The sequence below is a fragment of the Scyliorhinus torazame genome, chromosome 6, assembly GCF_047496885.1.
Source record: "Scyliorhinus torazame isolate Kashiwa2021f chromosome 6, sScyTor2.1, whole genome shotgun sequence".
NCBI classification, from domain to species: domain Eukaryota; kingdom Metazoa; phylum Chordata; class Chondrichthyes; order Carcharhiniformes; family Scyliorhinidae; genus Scyliorhinus; species Scyliorhinus torazame.
Window position 1 is genome coordinate 43,123,326 of NC_092712.1, and position 22,512 is coordinate 43,145,837.

Consider the following 22,512-nt stretch of genomic DNA (forward strand, 5'->3'; position numbering starts at 1 on the left):
CATCGCAGAGGATCACAGCGGCCGATGTGGAGGAACAGAGTGCCCCCATGGCACAGGCCCGGCTGCGGATCAGTGGGCCCCGACCACGGGTCAGGCCGCCGTGGGGGCACCTCCCGGGGCCAGATCCCCCCGCGACCCACCAGGAACCCCACCTGCCCGCACCACCGGGTCCAGCCGGTAAGGGTCCTACTCTGATTTACGCCGGCGGGACCCGCTACAGGCGGGCGGGACTTTGGCCCATCGCGGGCCGGAGAATTCGGGCGGCCCCGGCGCCCATTGAGTCGCGCCAGACCCCGCCATTCTCCGAGGCGGGCGGCGTGACTCACGCTGGGCCGGTTTTGGGGGGGGGGGGGCCGGAGAATTGGGAGGACGGCGGGGGCGGGATTCACGGCGACCCCCGGCGATTCTCCCACCCGGCGGGGGGTCGGAGAATCCCGCCCGAGATTCTTAATTTGGCAAAGTTAGTAATTCTATCTGAAATGCTAGCGGGCGGGATTCTCTCAGCCCGCGCCGGCTTGGAGAATCGGCAGGCCGGGCGCGATTCTCATCGCGGGTGGCGCGGCGTCAGTCGGGGGCCACACTATGCGGCCCGCCCGGCGATTCTCCGCCCGGGATGGGCCGAGTGGCCGGCAAGAAAGCCCAAGTCCCGCTGGCGCTGTTCACATGTGGTCTTACCCGGCGAGACCTCGGCGTCCATCCTGTTGGGGGCGGCATGGTGAGGGGGTCCGACCTATCGGGGCCTATCGCTTGGCAGGCCTGCCTCTCCTGGTGGAGGCCTTTTTAATCCCGCACCGGCCCCTGTAGCCCTACCCCATGTTGCGTCGGTGACAGCGCGGAGAATGAAGCTACCGCACATGCGCGAGTTCGCGCCGGTGGCAGTGCGCATGACCTGACCCGCGGCGCCCATATCGGCAGCTGGAGTGGCGTGGATCACTCCAGTGCCGTGTTCGCCTCCTGTAGGGCAGAGGATCACTACACTTAGCGGTCCGATGACGCCGTCGTTAAACCCTCCGGTTTTTATGACGGCGTCAACACTCTGCCGTCAGAAGGGGGAATCCTGTCCACTGTCTTGACATGAGAATAACTTCTCATTTTTTGTTGGAAAGGGTGATGACAGTTAGTAACACTGCAAAATGCTTGGTTGATGTACAATTGTTGCATTTGGCAATAACTTCATCCCATCAGGACCAATTCTGAAATGTTGTTCCAGCAGATTTTCAGACCCTTAAGGCACTTCGAAATTCCAGTGTCATTTACTGGATCCTTTACCTGATTTTGTATTTCCCAACAGGTTCACTAACCTGTCATGAGCTGATAACCTCCATCTACAACAAACATTAGTTTGAACCATGCACTGCAATGACTTCCAGACATATTACTAACAATTAGCAAACTAGAAACTCATCTGCAATGTGTTTTGGGTTGTTGAATCACCATAGTGAACATAATGAATAAAGACAACAGATGAAATGACAACACAAAGTGTGACATGACTCACTACAAATATAAATAAGACTCACATTGAACATATCTCAAAATAGTCCACATAAAGTTTAATTCTTCAAGACAGAGGACTGAAACATATATTTTCTCCTAGATTTAAATAATACAATACAAGAGTGGTTCCTACCATTCACTTTTAGAAATGCAGTCGTCTTCTGGTCCCCAGAATCACAGGTATATTCTCCTTGGTCTTCAGGCTTTAGGTCATGTATAAACAATTGAATGCAGGACCCTTCATGCTTCATTTCATACTTATCACTTGACTGAAGGACGACAACGCCTTTCCTCCATTCCACTGGAGCATCAGGTTTGGTAATCTCACAGCACAACATGGCCATACCATCCTCTTCAGCTTCTGTGTTCTCAAGTTCTTGTTTGAAAGATACAGGCAAGACTAAGAGAGAAATTAATTTAATCAGCTGACAATGTTTTTCGGTCAAGATCCAAGCTTGCCAAAGACCTCGAGGAATCACTGAATAACAAAATGCACTTCCATTCATTTCTATTGAGCATAATATTTGGTGGACCATCAATGATTACATCAATCTGGACTGGAGAAGTTTAATACTTATACAAAAATATTGAACTATAAAAAGTAATTAGTTTCTAATCCAACTATAAGGATGCCAATAAGTAACTGATAGTGTGATCAATATATAAATTCAATTGTGTGGTGATAGACCATAGTGTCTATATCATGAAAACAATAACTTACTCAACATACTGCTTACAAGTTCAGCACAGTTCAAAAACCTGCTGTATATTTTAACAAAACCTCAAATAGCTATTGGTAAACTCCATAAATTATTCCAAACGCAATCCCGTAAGGAAGCATGTAATAAGGGTGGGGTACATTTCTGAACTGTAATCTTTACATGAAAAATCTACTGGCTGTCTTGAACATAACTGGCTCAAAGATTATTTTTCTGTTTACTATTTACTATTACTCTTACTACTTAATTACTACTCTTCCTACTTAACTTCCACTCACCTCATTCCACCTCCCGCTTCCCACTTCTTATACCCTCCTCCCTCTTACCGCTTCACTCTCCCAACCCCCTCGCTCACTCTCACTCACCACCCTTCTCATTGCCTCTGTTGAGGCCTTTTGTTCCCTTCCGCTCACTGCCCCTCTCCCAGCCCCCTCACTGTTTCCCTCTTGCCACTCCTCTCCCGAGCCCTCACTGTAAAAAAGGGCTCGGGCGAAGAGCAGCGGTAAATTGGCAAGTGGGAAACAGGCAGAGTGTCAGGAGAAGGGCAGTGAGTGGATCAGAACAAAAGGCAATGAGAGAAGCAGTGAGAGAATGGTGAGTGGGAATGAGCGGGGAGATTGGGGGAGGGAAGAGGTAAGCGGAAGGGTGCGAGTGTCGGCAAGTGGGAGGTGGCATGTAGGAGGTGGGAATCAGCGAGTGGGAGGTAAGTAGAAAGTAATAGAGATAGAGCAACAGCATTGAAAAGGCAGTGAATGGCAGGAAGGGAGTTGGGAGAGGAAGTGAGCAAAGTGGCAGGAAGTGTTTAAAAAACAGACTGACCATGCAGTTACAATGAAAATGGAAGTCAAGGCCAGCGATGCAATTCAGTTAAGTTTCCTAATTTACAAACACGCTAAAACAAAAACACACTATTAGAATGTACATTAAACAGGGATTACAAACTACATGCTTCAGAAAGGGACATGGAGGCTTTGGAGAGCTACATAGAATACTTCCAGCAATTAGAGATTATGGATAGACTGGATGAGGCACGATCAATAGGACAAAGGCAATAGTTGAATCCTACTGAGGCTTTATTGCTATCAGATGTGTGGCCTCCCACAGCAGCTGGTGAAATGGCTGCTGGCTGGAGGACACGCATATTTATACCCCGCCTGCTGGGCAGAGCCAGCAGGCAGGGACTACTGGCGAACCTGTAGTACACGTCCTACCGTACATCACCGAATACAGGTGCAACAGTGGTTTACCACATTCACCCCCTGTTAAAAACTGAGTCCGGAGGGGGGGTGGATAACTATATACAACAATGAGTTAATATTTACAAGATTTGTGCAAACAAATGTCCTTTGATGTCCGGTGGACCGGTCAGAGGTTTAGCCGGTCCGGGGCCTTGATGTTCCTCTGGAAACGACGCAGTGATGTTGGCACTGATCCGGTCGATGGTGACTCCGGTAGCGTGCCAAAATCCTCTTCATCGTCAGGCGTGGGCAGGGGGAGGACGGACGGTCCTGGGGGGGGGGGGGGAGAGTGCTGTTGGGAGCGACGGGGGAGGGGAGCGTGGTGCCGGGGGCGGAGGGGGTGGAACCTGCTGGTGCCAGGTCCGAGGGAGACAGTATCCTGGCGGCCGTCGGGGAACGCCACGTACGCGTACTGGGGGTTTGCATGGAGCAAGTGCACACTCTCCACCAACGGGTCCGCCTTGTGGAGTCGGACGTGCTTACGGAGAAGCACGGTTCCCAGAGCTGCGAGCCAAGTCGGGAGCGACACCCCGGATGTGGAAACTGGGTGGACTGTATGAGAGGGCGGGCCTTGTCCGGATAGTTTGGGACCCACTGAACGTAGTACGAAAAGAATCCAGGCAGCGTTTGAGGGCCTTGGGGCAGTGGGGGAGGGGGAGCTCCATGAGGGGGGTGCATGCTGTCGGGATCGGGCCCCAGAACTCTGTTCTGGACCACATAGCCGAGGATGGCTAAGCGATTTGTGCGGAACATGCACTTCTCCTTGTTGTAAGTGAGGTTTCGGAGAGTAGCTGTGTGGAGAAATTTAGCAAGGTTGACATCGTGGTCCTGCTGATCATGGCCGCTGATGGTGACGCTGCCTAGGTACGGAAAGGTGGCCCGTGCCAGCCTCCCCGAACAGGCGCCGGAATGTGGCGACTAGGGGCTTTTCACAGTAACTTCATTTGAAGCCTAGAATCATAGAATCATAGAAGTTTACAGCATGGAAACAGGCCCTTCGGCCCAACCAGTCCATGCCGCCCAGTTTTTACCATTAAGCTAGTCCCAGTTGCCCGCACTTGGCCCATAACCCTCTATACCCATCTTACCCATGTAACTATCTAAATGCTTTTTAAAAGACACAATTGTACCCGCCTCTACTACTACCTCTGGCAGCACATTCCAGACACTCACTACCCTCCGAGTGAAGAAATTGCCCCTCTGGGCCCTTCTGAATCTCTCCCCTCTCACCTTAAACCTATGCCCTCTAGTTTTAGACTCCCCTACCTTTGGGAAAAGATGTTGACTATCTACCTTATCTATGCCCCTCATTATTTTATAGACCTCTATCAGATCACCCCTAAGCCTCCTACGCTCCAGGGAAAAAAGTCCCAGTCTATCCAGCCTCTCCTGAAAACTCAAATCATCAAGTCCCGGTAACATCCTAGTAAATCTTTTCTGCACTCTTTCTAGTTTAATAATATCCTTTCTATAATAGGGTGACCAGAACTGCACACAGTATTCCAAGTGTGGCCGTACCAATGTCTTGTACAACTTCAACAAGACGTCCCAACTCCTGTATTCAATGTTCTGACCAATGAAACCAAGCATGCCGAATGCCTTCTTCACCACCCTGTCCACCTGCGACTCCACCTTCAAGGAGCTAAGAACCTGTACTCCTAGATCTCTTTGTTCTATAACTCTCCCCAACGCCATACCATTAACTGAGTAGGTCCTGGCCTGATTCGATCTGCCAAAATGCATCACCTCACATTTATCTAAATTAAACTCCATCTGCCATTCGTCGGCCCACTGGCCTAATTGATCAAGATCCCGTTGCAATCCTAGATAACCTTCTTCACTATCCACTGTGCCACCAATCTTGGTGTCATCTGCAAACTTACTAACCATGCCTCCTAAATTCTCATCCAAATCATTAATATAAATCACAAATAACAGTGGACCCAGCACCGATCCCTGAGGCACACCACTGGTCACAGGCCTCCAGTTTGAAAAACAACCCTCTACAACCACCCTCTTGTCTTCTGTCGTCCAGCCAATTTTGAATCCAATTGGCAACCTCACCCTGGATCCCGTGAGCTTTAACCTTCTGCAACAACCTACCATGCGGTACCTTGTCAAAGGCTTTGCTAAAGTCCATGTAGACAATGTCTACTGCACTGCCCTCATCTACCTTCTTGGTCACCCCCTCAAAAAACTCAATCAAATTTGTGAGACATGATTTTCCACGCACAAAGCCATGCTGACTGCCCCGAATCAGTCCTTGCCTCTCTAAATGCTTGTAGATCCTGTCTCTCAGAATACCTTCTAGCAACTTACCTACTACAGACGTTAGGCTCACCGGTCTGTAGTTCCCAGGCTTTTCCCTGCTGCCCTTCTTAAACAAGGGCACAACATTTGCCACTCTCCAATCTTCAGGCACCTCACCTGTGGCTGCCGATGATTCAAATATCTCTGTTAGGGGACCCGCAATTTCCTCCCTAGCCTCCCACAACATCCTGGGATACATTTCATCAGGTCCCGGGGATTTATCTACCTTGATGCGCTTTAAGACTTCCAGCACCTCCTCCTCTGTAATATGCACACTTCTCAAGACATCACTATTTATTTCCCTTAGTTTCCTAACATCCATGCCTTTCTCCACCGTGAATACTGATGAGAAATATTCATTCAGGATCTCACCCAACTCTTGTGGCTCTGCACATAGATGTCCTTGTTGATCCTTAAGAGGCCCTACTCTGTCCCTAGTTACTCTTTTTCCCTTTATGTATCTGTAGAAGCCTACTTGTGACAATAAGCGATTTTCATTTTCATTTCAACCCGTACCGGCCGACCATTCGGTCCATCTCCCTTTGGAAGACCTAGACCCCGTTTGTGGCGCCGAAGGGGACCCTAAGGAAGTGGTATAGGCGGCGGTCTGCCTCGAAGGCGGTGTATAGACGATTCGATTTACGGATGGGGAGCTGGTGGTAGGCGGATTTCAGGTCTACCGTTGAGAAGACCCGGTACTGCGCAATCTGGTTAACCATGTCAGATATGTGTGGGAGGGGGTATGCGTCGAGGTGTGTGTACCGGTTCATGGTCTGGCTGTAGTCCACGACCATTCGGTGTTTCTCCCCAGTTTTAGCTACTACCACTTGAGCTCTCCAGGGGCTGTTGCTGGCCTCGATGATGCCTTCCCGAAGCAGCCGCTGGACTTTGGACCTGATGAAGGTCTTGTCCTGGGTGCTGTACCGTCTGCTCCTGGTGGCAACAGGTTTGCAATCTTCAGTTAGATTGGCAAAGAGGGAAGGTGGGTCGACCTTTAGGGTGGCGAGGCTCTGGAGGTTGCACTGGAAGTCCAGGCCGAGGATTAGTGCAATGCAGAGGTTAGGGAGGACGTAGAGGCGGAAGCCGCTGAATTCTACGCCCTGGACCGTGAGCGTGACCGTACAGTACCGCCGGATCGCTACGCAATGGGATCCGGAGGCTAGGGAGATTTTTTGGTTGGCGGGGTGTATCGTGAGGGAGCAGCGCCTTACCGTATCCGGGTGTATGAAGCTTTCGGTGCTCCCGGAGTCCAGCAGGCAGGAGGTTACGTGTTGGTCGACTTTCACGCTGGTGGATGCATTGGTCAGGTTATGCGGACGAGACTGGTCGATTGACATGGAGGCGAGTCTTGGGTGTCGTCGCTGGTATCGGATAATGGGGCGGCTGGTGAGCCCGGGTCCTGGAACGCTGGTGGTGCCCATGTGTTGAGGGGTAGACAAGATGGCGGCGCACGAAGATCTTGAGGGTTACAAAATGGCGGCGCCAATGGAATGCACGTTGCGGGGGTGGAACAAGATGGCGGCGCCCATGGAACACACGTGTTGCGTGGAGGGGAAGATGGCGGCGCCCACTGGCCGCACGAGGTCTGGGGGGGGGATGGCGGCGCCCATTGTCCGTGACCGAGGGGGTTGGGGGTGATAGCGGCTACTGAGCAGGCTTGGCACACCACGGCGAAGTGGCCCTTCTTCCCGCAGGCTTTACAATGGGCAGCGCGGGCCGGGCAGCGTTGGCGGGGGTGATTCTGTTGGCCGCATAAATAGCATCGGGGGCCCCTGGGGTTCGCTGGCTGGCATGCAGCGCAGGCGTATTGGGTGGGCAGCGCCCCCGCTGGTGTGGCTGTCTGTGGGGCCCACGAAGCGTAGGAGGGGTGGGCCGCGCGGCTGTGGGTGTAGGACTGAACGCTGCGCAGGGCGACCGTCATGGAGAGCGCAAGCGTTTTAGTCTCTGCGAGGTCACGCGTGGCTCCTTCTAGGAGTCGCTGGAGTATGAGACCTGACCCAATTCCAGTCACAAAAGCGTTCCGCATAAGGAGGTCTGAGTGTTCCATGGCCGTAACGGCCTGACAGTCGTAGTTCCGGACTAGTGGGATTAGAGCCCGCCAGAAGTCTTCTGTGGACTCACCAGGGAATTGAGAGCGAGTGATAAGTGCATGCCTGGCGAATAGCGCGTTTGTTTTCTGTGCGTAGTTGTCCTTGAATAGAATCATGGCTTTGGCGTGTTTCGGCGCGTCCTAGATTAATGGAAAGATTTTTTAGTTCAACCTGGAATATAAAATTTGAATCTTCTGAGCCTCCGGAACAGGGGTTGGTGCCGCATTGATATACGCCTCGAAACAAGCTAGCCAGTGCTGGAAGTCCTTTCTGGCGTCGCTTGAGTGCGGATCCAGCTGCAGACGATCCGGTTTGATATTGTAGCCACCTAAGTTGGCTAACTCCCGATTTAAATTGGAGAACAGCAAAGGCTGAAGGGAAATTCAGCCAACACAGGCAGAAACCAGCAGGTGCTGGTTTACTGTGTATTAAACTGTACAAAAGCCCAGACAGCATCGATACCAGCGACCATCAGCAGAATAATGTAGCAGCCATCTACATACTAATGAGCAATCCCCGGGAACAATCGCAACATTTAGGACAAACAAAGCTAAGCCAGACTCCCCGGCGCCAGCAGGAGCCAACACAAAAGAGGTTAACGAACACCTCAAGACCACCCATCGATCAGGGAACTGCTCCAGTATTGGAGAAATCGAACCAAGCGATTGGAACGAAGTCCAATCACCTAGAACCAGGTACAGGGTCCGCCCCGAAAGGCGGGAAGCCCCTGGGGACTATAAAAGTTAAGCCCCAAGTTCAAATCGTTCTTCTTGACAGGGTCACTCAGCAACGCGAAGCAACCCCTGAGAGTGACCTGTCCAGCTGCCTCCAAGAACGTAAGTCTTAAGTCAACGCTCGCTACGAGATAGGCGCTCCTCGCTACCAGTCCATACCAGCTTTGAATCCCGCAGTTTCAGAATCCGAACGAAAGGCCATTTGTTCCCCTGACCTGGTGGGCCAGTCCGAAGCTAAGTATAGGCCTGTTAGTTGTAGAAATAGCTTAGAAAGTAGAATTTATGCATGAGTAGTGATTTACTGTGTATAATAAATGTGCTTTGATTTGAATCTTACTGATTTGTGTATTGAGTTATTGATCATTACTTGCACTTGAATCTCGTGGCGGTATCATAAAGATACCTGGTGACTCTGGAGCAAAGGTTATAAAACAGAGCCAATTGAACCAACCAAAAGTTAGCAACAATATGGAGGTCCATTCTTAGAAACTGATAGCAATAAATTGAGTCATGATCAATTGGACAAAGACGATAGCTGAATCCAACTGAGGCTTTATTGCTATCAGATGTGTGGCCTCCCACAGCAGCTGGTGAAATGGCTGCTGGCTGGAGGACACGCATATTTATACCCCGCCTCCTGGGCGGAGCCAGCAGGCAGGGACTACCGGCGAACCTGTAGTACAGGTCCTACCGTACATCACCTAATACAGGTGCAACAGTGGTTTACCACACTGGAGAAGCCGGGATTGTTCTCAGAATAAAAAGGCCAAGATTAAATTTGATTGACATGGTTAAAATACTGAAGGGTTTAAAAAAAAGTTTAAAAAGTGAAGCTGTTTTCAATGGCTGAAGGGTTGATTGCCATAGGGAACAGGTTTAAGATGACATGAAAAAGAACCAAAGGTGAAATACAGAAAACTACCTTCCTTGAGTGGTTAGTATTTCCAATGCTTTCCTATTAGAGTTGTGGATACAAATTCAAAAGTAGCTTTCAATTGAAAATTGGATAAGTACTTTAATAATAAGAGTTGCAGAGACAAGGGGAAAGAGCAGGGAGTTAGAATCATGGAATAACTACAGTGCAGAAGGAGGCCATTCAGCCCATCGAGGCTGCACTGACCATCTCAAATAACACCCTACCTAGGCCCACGGCCCACCCAATCCCTCTAACTCAATCACCCCACTAACCTTTTGAACACTATGGGGCAATTTAGCATGGTCAATCCACCTAACCTATACATCTTTGGAATGTGGGAGGAAACCGGAGTACCCAGAGGAAGCTCACGCTTCAAAAGGGGTCTGGTCTTGCAGTCAGAATCTAGGAAGGAAACTAGCAAGCACAACCCCAGAAGTAGTAATCTCCCAATTATCCCAGTACCAGGAGCAAGTGAGGAAGATAGATCAGATAATGCGTGGCTGGAAGGTTGGCGCAGGAGGAAGGACTTTAGAGGTGGAATTCTCCGTTGGCCGATGCCGAAATCAGGAAACGCGATTGGGAGGAACAAAGAACAACAAATTAGCACAGGAACATACCCTTCGTCCCTCCAAGCCTGCACCGATCATGATGCGGAGAATAGGTTCCGAAGCCGAAATCGCATCAGGCGCCGATTTGACGCCAAATCACAATTCTCCATCACCCTGACAGTGGCGTCAATGCATTCCGAAACGCACGTACAGTAAACACCCTTTGCACATCATTAGTGGGCCCAACCCAGTATTCTCCAGGGCGCCGTGATTCTCCTCCGCCGATGGGCCGCGGGGCGTATAGGTGTCCCCCTAGGCCACCCTCCTATGTGCCCTCTGGCCCCTGCCAACCCATCAGCTGTATGGGCACACTCCAGCGCAACCAGTGCCATTTTGTTGGCTGGTAGAGTGTGTGTGGGGAGTGAAGTGTGTATATGCGGCTGCAGCTTGTCGGTCTCCTGAGCGTCAACCATGGATCGGTGAATCAGGCACCGTTTTTCATTGGAATCGATTGTGTTCCAAATGGCGCCAGTGCTAGTCCCCCCACAGTTGCTGAATAGACCCAGGTTCGGCACCAGTTTTGCTGTCGTGAAAGTCCACGAATCTTAGAATTGGAGAATCCCATCCTAGGCTCTTTAGATATTGTGAACGGCTCTGGTAGAGATGGGACTTGTACAGGCGGACAGGTTGCACCTAAATAGAGCCAAGATTGAGTTCATTATGGAGCTATTTACTAATACTATTGGAGAAGGTTAAAAATAACTTGGGTGGGGTATGGAAGCAGAAGGAAATATCAAAGAGGATTACCAAGGTGCAAAGGATAATGTGAGTGATAGAGTTAGGGCGCGATCAAAGTGGAGAAGCACGAAGTGCAGTAGTGAACGTGAATTTCCGGGTGCTTCCCAACTGCTGACTGCAACCGGTATCTCACACCAATCAGAGTCGGTAATGATGCCCCAGGGGCTTCACATCGGAAATGGCTGTCCCAATCTCAGGTGGGCATTGCAGAGGTACTCCAGAGCATGCCCCAGTCGTTGAGGTACGTATCCCAGCACAGGTGAACATTGCTGAGGCTCAGAGAGGCATCGCTGAGGGCGTCAAAACCATTGTTCAAACAATGGAGAGCTGCCAGGGCTGGAAGGGCCAGATGACGCAGGGACCACTGGAGCTCACTCCAGCCGCCCCTCCATCCCATCGTGATCCCCAGGGCCCCACGGACATCACCAGGAGCAACAAGCGCCGGAGACCGATCCCATAAGACCATAAGACATAGGAGTGGAAGTAAGGCCATTCGGCCCATCGAGTCCACTCCACCATTCAATCATGGCTGATTTCAACTCCATTTACCCGCTCTCTCTCCATAGCCCTTAATTCCTCGAGAAATCAAGAATTTATCAACTTCTGTCTTAAAGGCACTCAACGTCCCGGCCTCCACCACCCTCTGTGGCAATGAATTCCACAGACCCACCACTCTCTGGCTGAAGAAATTTCTCCTCATCTCTGTTCTAAAGTGACTCCCTTTTATTCTAAGGCTGTGCCCCCGGGTCCTAGTCTCCCCTGTTAATGGAAACAACTTCCCTACATCCACCCTATCTAAGCCATTCATTATCTTGTAAGTTTCTATTAGATCTCCCCTCAACCTCCGAAACTCCAATGAATATAATCCCAGGATCCTCAGACGTTCATCGTATGTTAGGCCTACCATTCCTGGGATCATCCGTGTGAATCTCCGCTGGACCCGCTCCAGTGCCAGTATGTCCTTCCTGAGGTGTGGGGCCCAAAATTGCTCACAGCATTCTAAATGGGGTCTAACTAATGCTTTATAAAGCTTCAGAAGTACATCCCTGCTTTTATATTCCAAGCCTCTTGAGATGAATGACAACATTGCATTTGCTTTCTTAATTACGGACTCAACCTGCAAGTTTACCTTTAGAGAATCCTGGACTAGGACTCCCAAGTCCCTTTGCACTTCAGCATTATGAATTTTGTCACCGTTTAGAAAATAGTCCACACCTCTATTCTTTTTTCCAAAGTGCAAGACCTCGCACTTGCCCACGTTGAATTTCATCAGCCATTTCCTGGACCACTCTCCTAAACTGTCTAAATCTTTCTGCAGCCTCCCCACCTCCTCCATACTACCTGCCCCTCCACCTATCTTTGTATCATCGGCAAACTTAGCCAGAATGCCCTCAGTCCCGTCATCTAGATCGTTAATATATAAAGAGAACAGCTGTGGCCCCAACACTGAACCCTGCAGGACACCACTCGTCACCGGTTGCCATTCCGAAAAATAACCTTTTATCCCAACTCTCTGCCTTCTGCCTGACAGCCAGTCGTCAATCCATGTTAGTACCTTGCCTCGAATACCATGGGCCCTTATTTTACTCAGCAGTCTCCCGTGAGGCACCTTATCAAAGGCATTTTGGAAGTCAAGATAGATAACATCCATTGGCTTTCCTTGGTCTAACCTATTTGTTATCTCTTCAAAGAACTCTAACAGGTTTGTCAGGCAAGACCTCCCCTTACTAAATCCATGCTGACTTGTCCTAATCCGACCCTGCACTTCCAAGAATTTAGAAATCTCATCCTTAACAATGGATTCTAGAATCTTGCCAACAACCGAGGTTAGGCTAATTGGCCTATAATTTTCCATCTTTTTCCTTGTTCCCTTCTTGAACAGGGGGGTTACAACAGCGATTTTCCAATCCTCTGGTACTTTCCCTGACTCCAGTGACTTTTGAAACATCATCACCAACGCCTCCACTATTTCTTCAGCTATCTCCTTTAGAACTCTAGGATGTAGCCCATCTGGGCCCGGAGATTTATCAATTTTTAGACCTCTTAGTTTCTCTAGCACTTTCTCCTTTGTGATGGCTACCATATTCAACTCTGCCCCCTGACTCTCCTGAATTGTTGGGATATTACTCATGTCTTCTACTGTGAAGACTGACACAAAGTACTTATTCAGTTCCTCGGCTATTTCCTTGTCTCCCATCACAAAATTACCAGCGTCATTTTGGAGCGGCCCAATGTCAACTTTTGCCTCCCGTTTGTTTTTAATTTATTTAAAGAAACTTTTACTATCATTCCTAATGTTACTGGCTAGCCTACCTTCAAATTTGATCCTCTCTTTCCTTATCTCTCTCTTTGTTATCCTCTGTTTGTTTTTGTAGCCTTCCCAATCTTCTGACTTCCCACTACTCTTTGCCACATTATAGGCTTTCTCTTTTGCTTTGATGCATTCCCTAACTTCCTTTGTCAGCCATGGCTGCCTAATCCCCCCTCTGATAACCTTTCTTTTCTTTGGGATGAACCTCTGTACTGTGTCCTCAATTACACCCAGAAACTCCTGCCATTGCTGTTCTACTGTCTTTCCCACTAGGCTCTGCTCCCAGTCGATTTTCGTCAGTTCCTCCCTCATGCCCCTGTAGTTATCATTATTTAACTGTAACACCTTTACATCTGATTCTACCTTCTTTCTTTCAAATTGGAGATTGAATTCAACCATATTATGATCACTGCCTCCTAAGTGCTCCCTTACTTTAAGATCTTTAATCAAGTCTGGCTCATTACGTAACACTAAGTCCAGAATGGCCTGTCCCCTCGTGGGCTCCATCACAAGCTGTTCCAAAAAGCCCTCCTGTAAACATTCAATGAATTCCCTTTCCTTGGGTCCACTGGCAGTATTATTTACCCAGTCCATCTGCATATTAAAGTCCCCCATGATCACTGTGACCTTGCCTTTCTGACATGCACTTTCTATTTCGTGGTGCATCTTGTGCCCCTGGTCCTGACCACTGTTAGGAGGCCTGTACATAACTCCCATTATGTTTTTTTTGCCTTTGTGGTTCCTCAACTCTACCCACACAGACTCCACATCATCCGACCCCATGTCGTTTAGTGCTATTGATTTAATTTCATTCCTAATTAACAAGGCAACCCCGCCCCCTCTGCCCACCTCTCTGTCTTTACGATAGGTTGTGAATCCCTGGATGTTTAAATGCCAGTCCTGAACCCCCTGCAACCATGTCTCTGTGATGCCTACCACATCATACATGCCAGTCACAATCTGGGCCACAAGCTCATCTACCTTGTTCCGTACACTGCGCGCATTTAAATATAGCACCTTTAATTCTCTATTGACCGTCCCTTTTTGTTTTCTTAGTGTGGTGGACCTTGGTTCACTGAGCCTTTCCATACACTGTGTCATATTTTGTGGGATGGGGACTATTGTAACCTCTCCTGAGTTCTGTCTTTTTGTGCTTTTTTGTATTCCCAAGCAGCTACGCTTCCCACTGATCACTTCACCTCTTGGCTCCCTGACTTTCCCTTCCCCCCCAATCTTTAGTTTAAAGTCCTATTGACCACCCTATTTACTCTTTTCGCCAGAACACTGGTCCCAGCTCGGTTCAGGTGGAGACCATCCCAACGGTATAGGTCCCCCCTGTCCCAAAACTGATGCCAGTGTCCCATGAAAAGGAACCCCTCATTCCCATAACGATCCGCGGGCGGGCCTGTGCCGTGGGGGCACTCTTTCCCTTCCGCCTCTGCCACGGTCTCCACCATGGCGGAGGCGGAAGAGACTCCCTCCACTGCGCATGCGTGGGAAACTGTCAGCGGCCGCTGACGCTCCCGCGCATGCGCCGCCCGGGGATGTCATTTCCGCGCCAGCTGGTGGGGCAACAAAGGCCGTTTCCGCCAGCTGGCGGGGCGGAAATTCCTCCGGCGCCGGCCTAGCCCCTCAATGTTGGGGCTCGGCCCCCAAAGATGGGGAGCATTCCGCACCTTTGGGGCGGCGCGATGCCCATCTGATTGGCGCCGTTTTGGGCGCCAGTCGGCGGACATCGCGCCGTTTTGGGAGAATTTCGCCCCTGGTGCTGTAAGACTTCTTACTGTGCTCACCCCAGTCCAACGCTGGCATCTCCACATCATCACTTATATACTTGTGAGACACCTAGTGGTCAGTCAGTGAATTACAACACAACCATGATATAATATTTATATCCCTTTCACATCTTTTGTCCTCTCTGGGAACTGCCATTAGCACTCTCTGGGTTTCTGTGGCTATGACTCATCTTTCATTCTCACTCCACAGTATAAATATTTCCCACTTTCTCTGTCTGTTAGCTTTGACAAAGAGTCATCGGACTTGAAATGTCAGCTCTTTTCTCTCCCTACAGATCTGCCAGACTTGCTGAGATTTTCCAGCATTTTCTCTTTCGTTTCAGATTCCAGCACCTGCAGTAACTTGCTTTTATATAATAATCTTTTTTTTATTGTCGTAAGTAGGCTTACATTAACACTGCAATGAAGTTACTGTGAAAAGCCCCTAGTCGCCACATTCCGGCATCTGTTCGGGTACACAGAGGGTGAATTCAGAATTCTCAGTTGGTACGGGAATTGAACCGCGCTGCTGGCCTTGTTCTGCATCACAAACCAGCTGTCTAGCCCACTGAGCTAAACAAGCTACACCTTACCACATAGAAACATAGAAAATAGGAAGAGGCCATTCGAGCCTACTCTGGCATTCATTATGATCATGGCAGATCATACAACTCAAAAGCCTAATCCCGCCTCCCCTTATTTCTTTTGATCCCCTTCGCCCTAAGTGCTATATTTAACTGCTTCTTGAAAACATGCAATGTTTTGGTCTCAACTACATCCTGTGGTGACAAATTCAACTTGCTGACCACTGTCTGGGTGAAGAAATTTCTGCTCACCTTGGTCCTAAATGGTCTACCCCTGTGGTAATCCACTGTTAGTATATTATATGTAATGTGGTAAACCACTGCCTGATGGCTCCGCCTCCCCTCGGGCTCAGTATAAAGGTGGCCGACCTCCGACCCTGTCTCTGTTCGGGATCAGACGCCAGGAGACTTTCTGTTTAGCTTATTAAAGCCTCAGTTTCGTTCACTACTCATCTTGTGTTGATTGACGGCACATCAATTTAATAAGCTAAACTTTTAAGATGAATTCATCGCTCAAGCCTGATCGCCTGGAGCTGGACCCACAAGCAGCCAATGTCACTGCAACATTCGAGCACTGGCTAAGCTGCTTCGAAGCTTACCTCGGATCCTGCACTGAAGACATCACCGACTTCCAAAAGCAGAAAATACTCAACGCACGGGTGAGCCCAGAAGTTTTCCTTCTTATCAGAGACGCCCCCGCGTATTTGGAGGCGATAATGCTGCTGAAGGGACAGTACGTGAAGACAGTAAACGAGGTGTATGCTAGGCACCTCCTTGCCACGAGGCGACAACGCCCCGGAGAATCACAAGCCGGATTTCCGCGTGCCTTGCGGGTACTCGGCCGGAACTGTGCTTGCCAGGCGGTATCGGCTGCACAACACACGGAGCTGCTGATCAGGGACACCTATGTCGCGGGTATTAAATCAAATTACATCCGCCAGCGCTTGCTAGAAGGGGGTACGCTCGGCCTACCAGAGACAGTGCAGCTCTCAAATTCCCTGGAAGTGGCTTTCCAGAACATGGAGGCCTACACCTCCGACCAAGCGGCACCCTTGTGGACGTCGTGGGCACCGCCATCACCCAACTCGAGTGCAGCGCATGCCTGCGCCGCGCAGCAACCCGCCAACGCCAGAAGCCCCAAATGCTACTTTTGCAGCCATGGTAAACACCCCAGACAACGCTGCCCTGCACGGAACGTGACTTGCAACGGGTGTGGGAGGAAGGGCCACTTCGCCAAAGTCTGCCAGGCCCAACCGGTCCCGAAAGCTCCTAGGCCTAGCAGCGCTGCCTGTCGGGGCCTCCCCCATCTGCCGCGCCACCCGCCATGTGCGACTCATGGGTACCGCCATCTTCGCTGCCACCCGCCATGTGCGACCCGTGGGGGCCGCCATCTTGTACTCCACACGCCACGCGCGACCCATGGGGGCCGCCATCTCTGACACCACCTCCGATGCCACCCGCCACGCGCGACCCATGCAGGCCGCCATCTTGGAACTGCTCCGCCACCTCCCAGGACCCATGCTCACCCCGTTGTACGCTGGTCACCGCTACCTCTGACCAGCCCACCCACCACCTTCCGAAGCTCACCTCCATCACACTCGACCAGTCGCGACCCCATCAACTCACGAGATCCACAATGACCGTCCAGATCAACGGGCACGAGACGGCCTGTCTCTTCGACTCCGGGAGCACAGACAGCTTTATCCACCCAGATACGGTAAGGCGCTGCTCCCTCCCAATTTTACCCGCGACCCAGAAAATCTCCCTGGCTTCCGTATCGCATTCCGTAGCAATCCGGGGGTACTGTGTCGTGACCTTTTCGGTACAAGGTGTAGAGTACACTAACTTTAAGCTCTACGTCCTCCCCCATCTCTGCGCTGCCCTATTACTGGGCCTCGACTTCCAGTGCCATCTCCAAAGCCTTGCCTCAAAGTTCGGTGTACTCCTGCCCCCCCTCACCGTCTGTAGCCTCGCGACCCTTAAGGTCGCCCCACCCTCGCTCTTCGCTAACCTCACCCCGGACTGTCAGACCATTGCCACTAGGAGCAGACAATACAGTGCCCGGGGCAGGGCCTTTATCAGGTCGGAGGGGATCATTGAGGCTAGTACCAGCCCCTGGAGCGTCCAAGTAGTGGTCGTCAAGACTGGGGAGAAGCACCAGATGGCCATCGACTTACAGTCAGATGATCAACTGGTACACGCAGCTCGATGCGTACCCCCTCCCCCGCATATCTGACATGGTCAATCAGATTGGGCAGTATCGAGTCTTCTCCACAGTCGACTTGAAGTCCGTGTACCACCAGCTCCCTATCCGCCCGGAGGATCGCCAATACACTGTCTTCGAGGCAGATGGCCGCCTCTATCACTTCCTCAGGGTCCCTTTCGGTGTCACCAATGGGGTCTCGGTCTTCCAGCGAGAAATGGACCGAATGGTTGACCAGTACGGACTGCGGGCCACGTTCCCGTACCTAGACAATGTCACCATCTGCGGCCATGACCAGCTGAACCATGACGTCAACCTCCAAACATTCCTCCACACCGCTAAGCTCCTTAACCTCATACAATAAGGAGAAATGCATTTTCCGCACAACCCGCCTAGCCATCCTTGGCTACGTTGTGGAAAACGGAGTCCTAGGGCCCGACCCCGACCGCATGCGCCCCCTCCTGGAACTTCCCCTCCCTCACTGCCCCAAGGCCCTGAAGAGATGCCTGGGGTTCTTCTCTTATTATGCACGGTGGGTCCCCAATTATGTGGACAAGACCCGTCTGGCCTTCAACCGCATCAAGGCAGATATTGCCAAAGCCGCGATGCACACTGTGGACGAGTCCATTCCGTTCCAGGTGGAGAGCGATGCGGCCGACCTTGCCCTGGCCGCTATCCTCAACCAGGCGGGCAGGCTTTCTTCTCCCGTACCCTTCATGCCTCCGAAATTCGACACTCCTCCGTCGAAAAAGAAGCCCAAGCCATTGTAGAAGCTCTGCGACATTGGAGACATTACCTGGCCGGCAGGCAACTCACTCTCCTCACTGACCAACGGTGGATTGCCTTCATGTTTAATAATACACAGCGAGGCAAAATAAAGAACGACAAGATTCTGAGGTGGAGGATCAAACTCTCCACCTACAACTATGAGATCTTGTACTGACCTGGGAAGCTCAATTAGCCCCCAGATGCCCTATCCCGCAGTACATGTGCCAGCGCACAAGTAGACCGGGTCACCCGCTTTTTTCATTTTAACAAGGCTCGTAACCTGACTTACTCCATCGAGGAGGTCAGGACCATGACCAGGGACTGCCAGGTCTGCGCAGAGTGCAAACCGCACTTCTATCGGCCAGGCAGAGCGCACCTGGTAAAGGCCTCCCGCCCCTTTGAGCGCCTCAGCATCGACTTCAAAGGGCCCCTCCCCTCCACTGACCGCAACGTGTACTTCCTCAACATTGTTGATGAGTACTCACAATTCCCCTTTGCCATCCCGTGCCCTGACATGATCTCTGCCATCATCATCAAGGCCCTGCACAGTCTCTTCACTTTGTTCGGTTTCTCCACCTACATCCATAGTGATCGGGGTTCCTGCTTCATGAGCGATGAGTTGTGTCAGTTCCTGCTTAGCAAGGGCATCGCCTCAAGCAGGACGACCAGCTACAACCCCCGGGGAAACGGACAGGTAGAGAGGGAGAACATGACGGTCTGGAAGGCCGTCCTTCTGGCCCGACGGTCTAGAAGTCTCGCGATGGCAGGAGGTCCTTCCCGATGCGCTCCACTCCATCCGGTCGCTCCTGTGCATTGCCACCAATGAGACCCCTCACGAACGTATGTTTGCCTTCCCTAGGAAGTCCACCTCAGGGGTCTCGCTCCCATCCTGGCTGACAGTCCCAGGGCCCGTCCTCCTCCGGAAGCATGCGAGGAGTCATAAATCGGATCCCCTCGTCGAGAAGGTCCTGCTCCTCAATGCCGACCCACAATATGCCTACGTGGCACATCATGATGGGTGGCAGGAAACAGTCTCTCTCCGGGATGTGGCACATGCAGGTTCCCCAGCGACCATCACTACCATCCCCGACCCTACACCGTATCCCTCCACCATTACCCGGTTACTTCAGAATTTGGCACCCGCAGGCCCACCAGCGACCATCAACCCCCCCCACCCCCCCACCACTACACCGCACCCCCCCCTCCCACTCACTCACCTACTGGGTGAAGAAGAGGACAACACGCTCCCGGACGCGCAGGTCTCGACACCAGTGCACACACCACAGCCGGGACTGAGGCGATCACGGCGGAAGGTCAAAGCCCCCAAAAGACTCGACCTTTAAGTCCACTTCACCCCCGCTGGACTCTTTTTTTTTTAAACAGGGGGTGAATGTGGTAAACCACTGTTAGTATATTATATGTATTGTGGTAAACTGTTACTGTATTACATGTAATTTGGTAAACCACTGCCTGATGGCAATCCCACTCTCTTGCCATTTTAGTTTAAAACCCCACTACCCACTCGAGCAAATACTCCCCCATGAAATCAGTTCCGGTCCTGCCCAGGTGTAACGCGTCCAGTTTGTACTGGTCCCACCTCACCCAGAACTGGTCCCAATGCCCAGGAATCTGAAACCCACCGCCTCACACCATCTCTTCAGCTACAAATTCATCCAATAGATCCTGCTTTTCTACTCTGACTAGCACGTGGCATTGGTAGTAATTCTGAGATCACTTACTTTGACATCCGAATTCTCCGCTTTCTTCCAAACTCCCGATATTCTGCTTTTAGGACCTTATCCCTTTTTTTACCTATGTTGTTGGTACCAACATGTACCACAATCACTGGCTTTTCATCCTCCTGCTCCAGAATGTCCTACAACCGCTCCAAAATATCCTTGACCCTATCATCAGGGAGGCAACATATCATCCTGGAGTCTTATTTGCAGCCAAAGAAACGCCTATCTATTCCACTTACAATTAAATCCCCGATAACTATTGCATTCCCACAGTTTCTACTCCACTCCTCTGCAGCAGAACCAACCGTAGTGTAACAAATTTGGCTGTTGCTACTTTCGTCTGAGAGGTCATTCCCTTCAACGTATTCAAAGCGGTATGTCTGATTTGCAGGGTGTTGTGGGCCAGGGTTTAGAGAACCCCTAAGTGTATCAGGAGTTCACCCGACCCACAACTTTTAATAGATTGTGGTTATGGGGAGCACACAGGCCTACCTTACAGGTGTAGTGCAACAGAGAGTTAAAGTACTTTTAAATTAAAACAATGTTTATTTATGAAACGATTTAACACTTTATAAACCCACAGTAAACATCTTAACAATTATCAACACGAATAAATCCCCCAAAGAATACAGTACTCTATATGTAACTCTTAATCTTTCCTTGCAACATCCATAAGACAAAAAAACCTTTTTACAGAAAGACATCAGGTTTAACTTCTCTACAGAAACAGGTATTATTTTTTAAATCACCAAAGGATCTGGAGACATCCTTTAGATTGCAGGGAATGACACTAATATACCTTCTTGCTGTGACTGCAGCTTTCTAGCTCTCAAAACAAAACTAAAACACACCCTGTAGCAGACAGCCCAAAGCGAAAGTAAAAGTAGACAGACAGCCCAGCTCCACCCACTCTCTGACATCACTGCAGCCATCCGATAAACACCCATTTCTTAAAGTACACCCACTACAGCTATTTTATAATCACTCATTTCTTAAAGGTACTCTCACATGACAAGGGTAATGTCCACAGGAGATTCCTGCACTGCTCTCTTGCTCTGCCTGGTGGTCACCCATTCCTTTCCTTCCTGCGGAGTCTGAGCCTGTGGTGTGACCACCTCTCTATATGTACTATCCACAATATTCTCCACCTCGCTGATGCTCCACAGTGTCCCCAGTCGCCGCTCCAGCTCCGAAATCCGGATTTCCAGGAGCTGTAGCTGGGGACACTTCCTACACATTTGCTGGCCTCGGGCACCGGAAATGTTCCCGGCCTCCAACATGGCACAAGAAGAGCAAGCCAAGGCTTTGAGCTCTCCTGCCATGAGTTACCCTTTTAAATTAAAGCTGTGGAAGTTGCTTGATATTAGATTAAATCCAATTCTCTATTGTCCTTCTTTCCTTGTCCTTGTCACTGCCAAATATAGCCCTTACAGATTATAAACCTCAAAAACTATTTTCAAACTTTAAGTGATAGAAGTTGTAAAGACACACCGACCTTATCCGCTAATTACCAATCAGCTCTCTCCTTGTAGCCTCAGCTGCAACAGAACATGACCTCTCTGAAGGTTTACATGTTACAAAGCAAGGACAAGAAGCAAAGAGCAGCTCTTCCTGCTCTGTACCGAATTCCCACTCTGTTTCGAATTCCCACTCTGTTTCAAATTCCAGGCTGCTCCTGCGGGTCCTCTCAGGCTCATCTTCCAGCCCCTACTGGTCCAGTCCCTCCTCCTCAGACGACGCCCCATGTTCCTCCTCCTCCAGCACTTCGCCCTGCTGTTGTGCCATGTTGTGAAGGGCACAGCAGACTACCACAAAGCAGGCGATCCTCCGGGAGGTGCACTGCACCATCAGAGCGCTTGAGCCATCGGAATTGCATTTACAGCACTCCAATGCACCGCTCAATGATAGCCCGGTTGGCCACATGGGCCTCGTTACATTGGTCACCGCATCGGTCTCCGGGCTCCATACTGGCATCATTAGCCAGGACCTCAATGGGTGCGTGCCCCTTATTCCCAAGAGCCAACCCGACATCCTGGGGTTTCTCTCAAAGACACTGGGGATCTCCGACTGCCCCAGAATGTAGCTGTTGTGCACACACACTGGGAAGTGCGCTCCGATTCCATGATCTTGAGGTGGTCGCACACACTTTGAAATTTCAGGGAGTGGGGAACCCCTTTCTGTTAATGAAGGGGACTCCCTGACCACATGGTGTGCGCAACACAACATGCATGCCATCTATTACTCCTGGACCTGGGGCATCCCGGCATGGCAGAGAATCCTGC

The 22,512-nt window shown here is 50.6% G+C and overlaps 1 protein-coding gene across 1 annotated transcript in view; it reads right to left on the bottom strand.

Annotated features, from left to right (window-relative positions):
• The window catches only part of LOC140424765 (obscurin-like), a 1,044,598-nt gene that overhangs the window by 497,828 nt on the left and 524,258 nt on the right, over nt 1–22,512 (bottom strand). Inside the window, 1 exon segment of the mRNA XM_072508149.1 lies at nt 1,631–1,897. Coding sequence (XP_072364250.1) covers nt 1,631–1,897 — 267 coding nt within the window.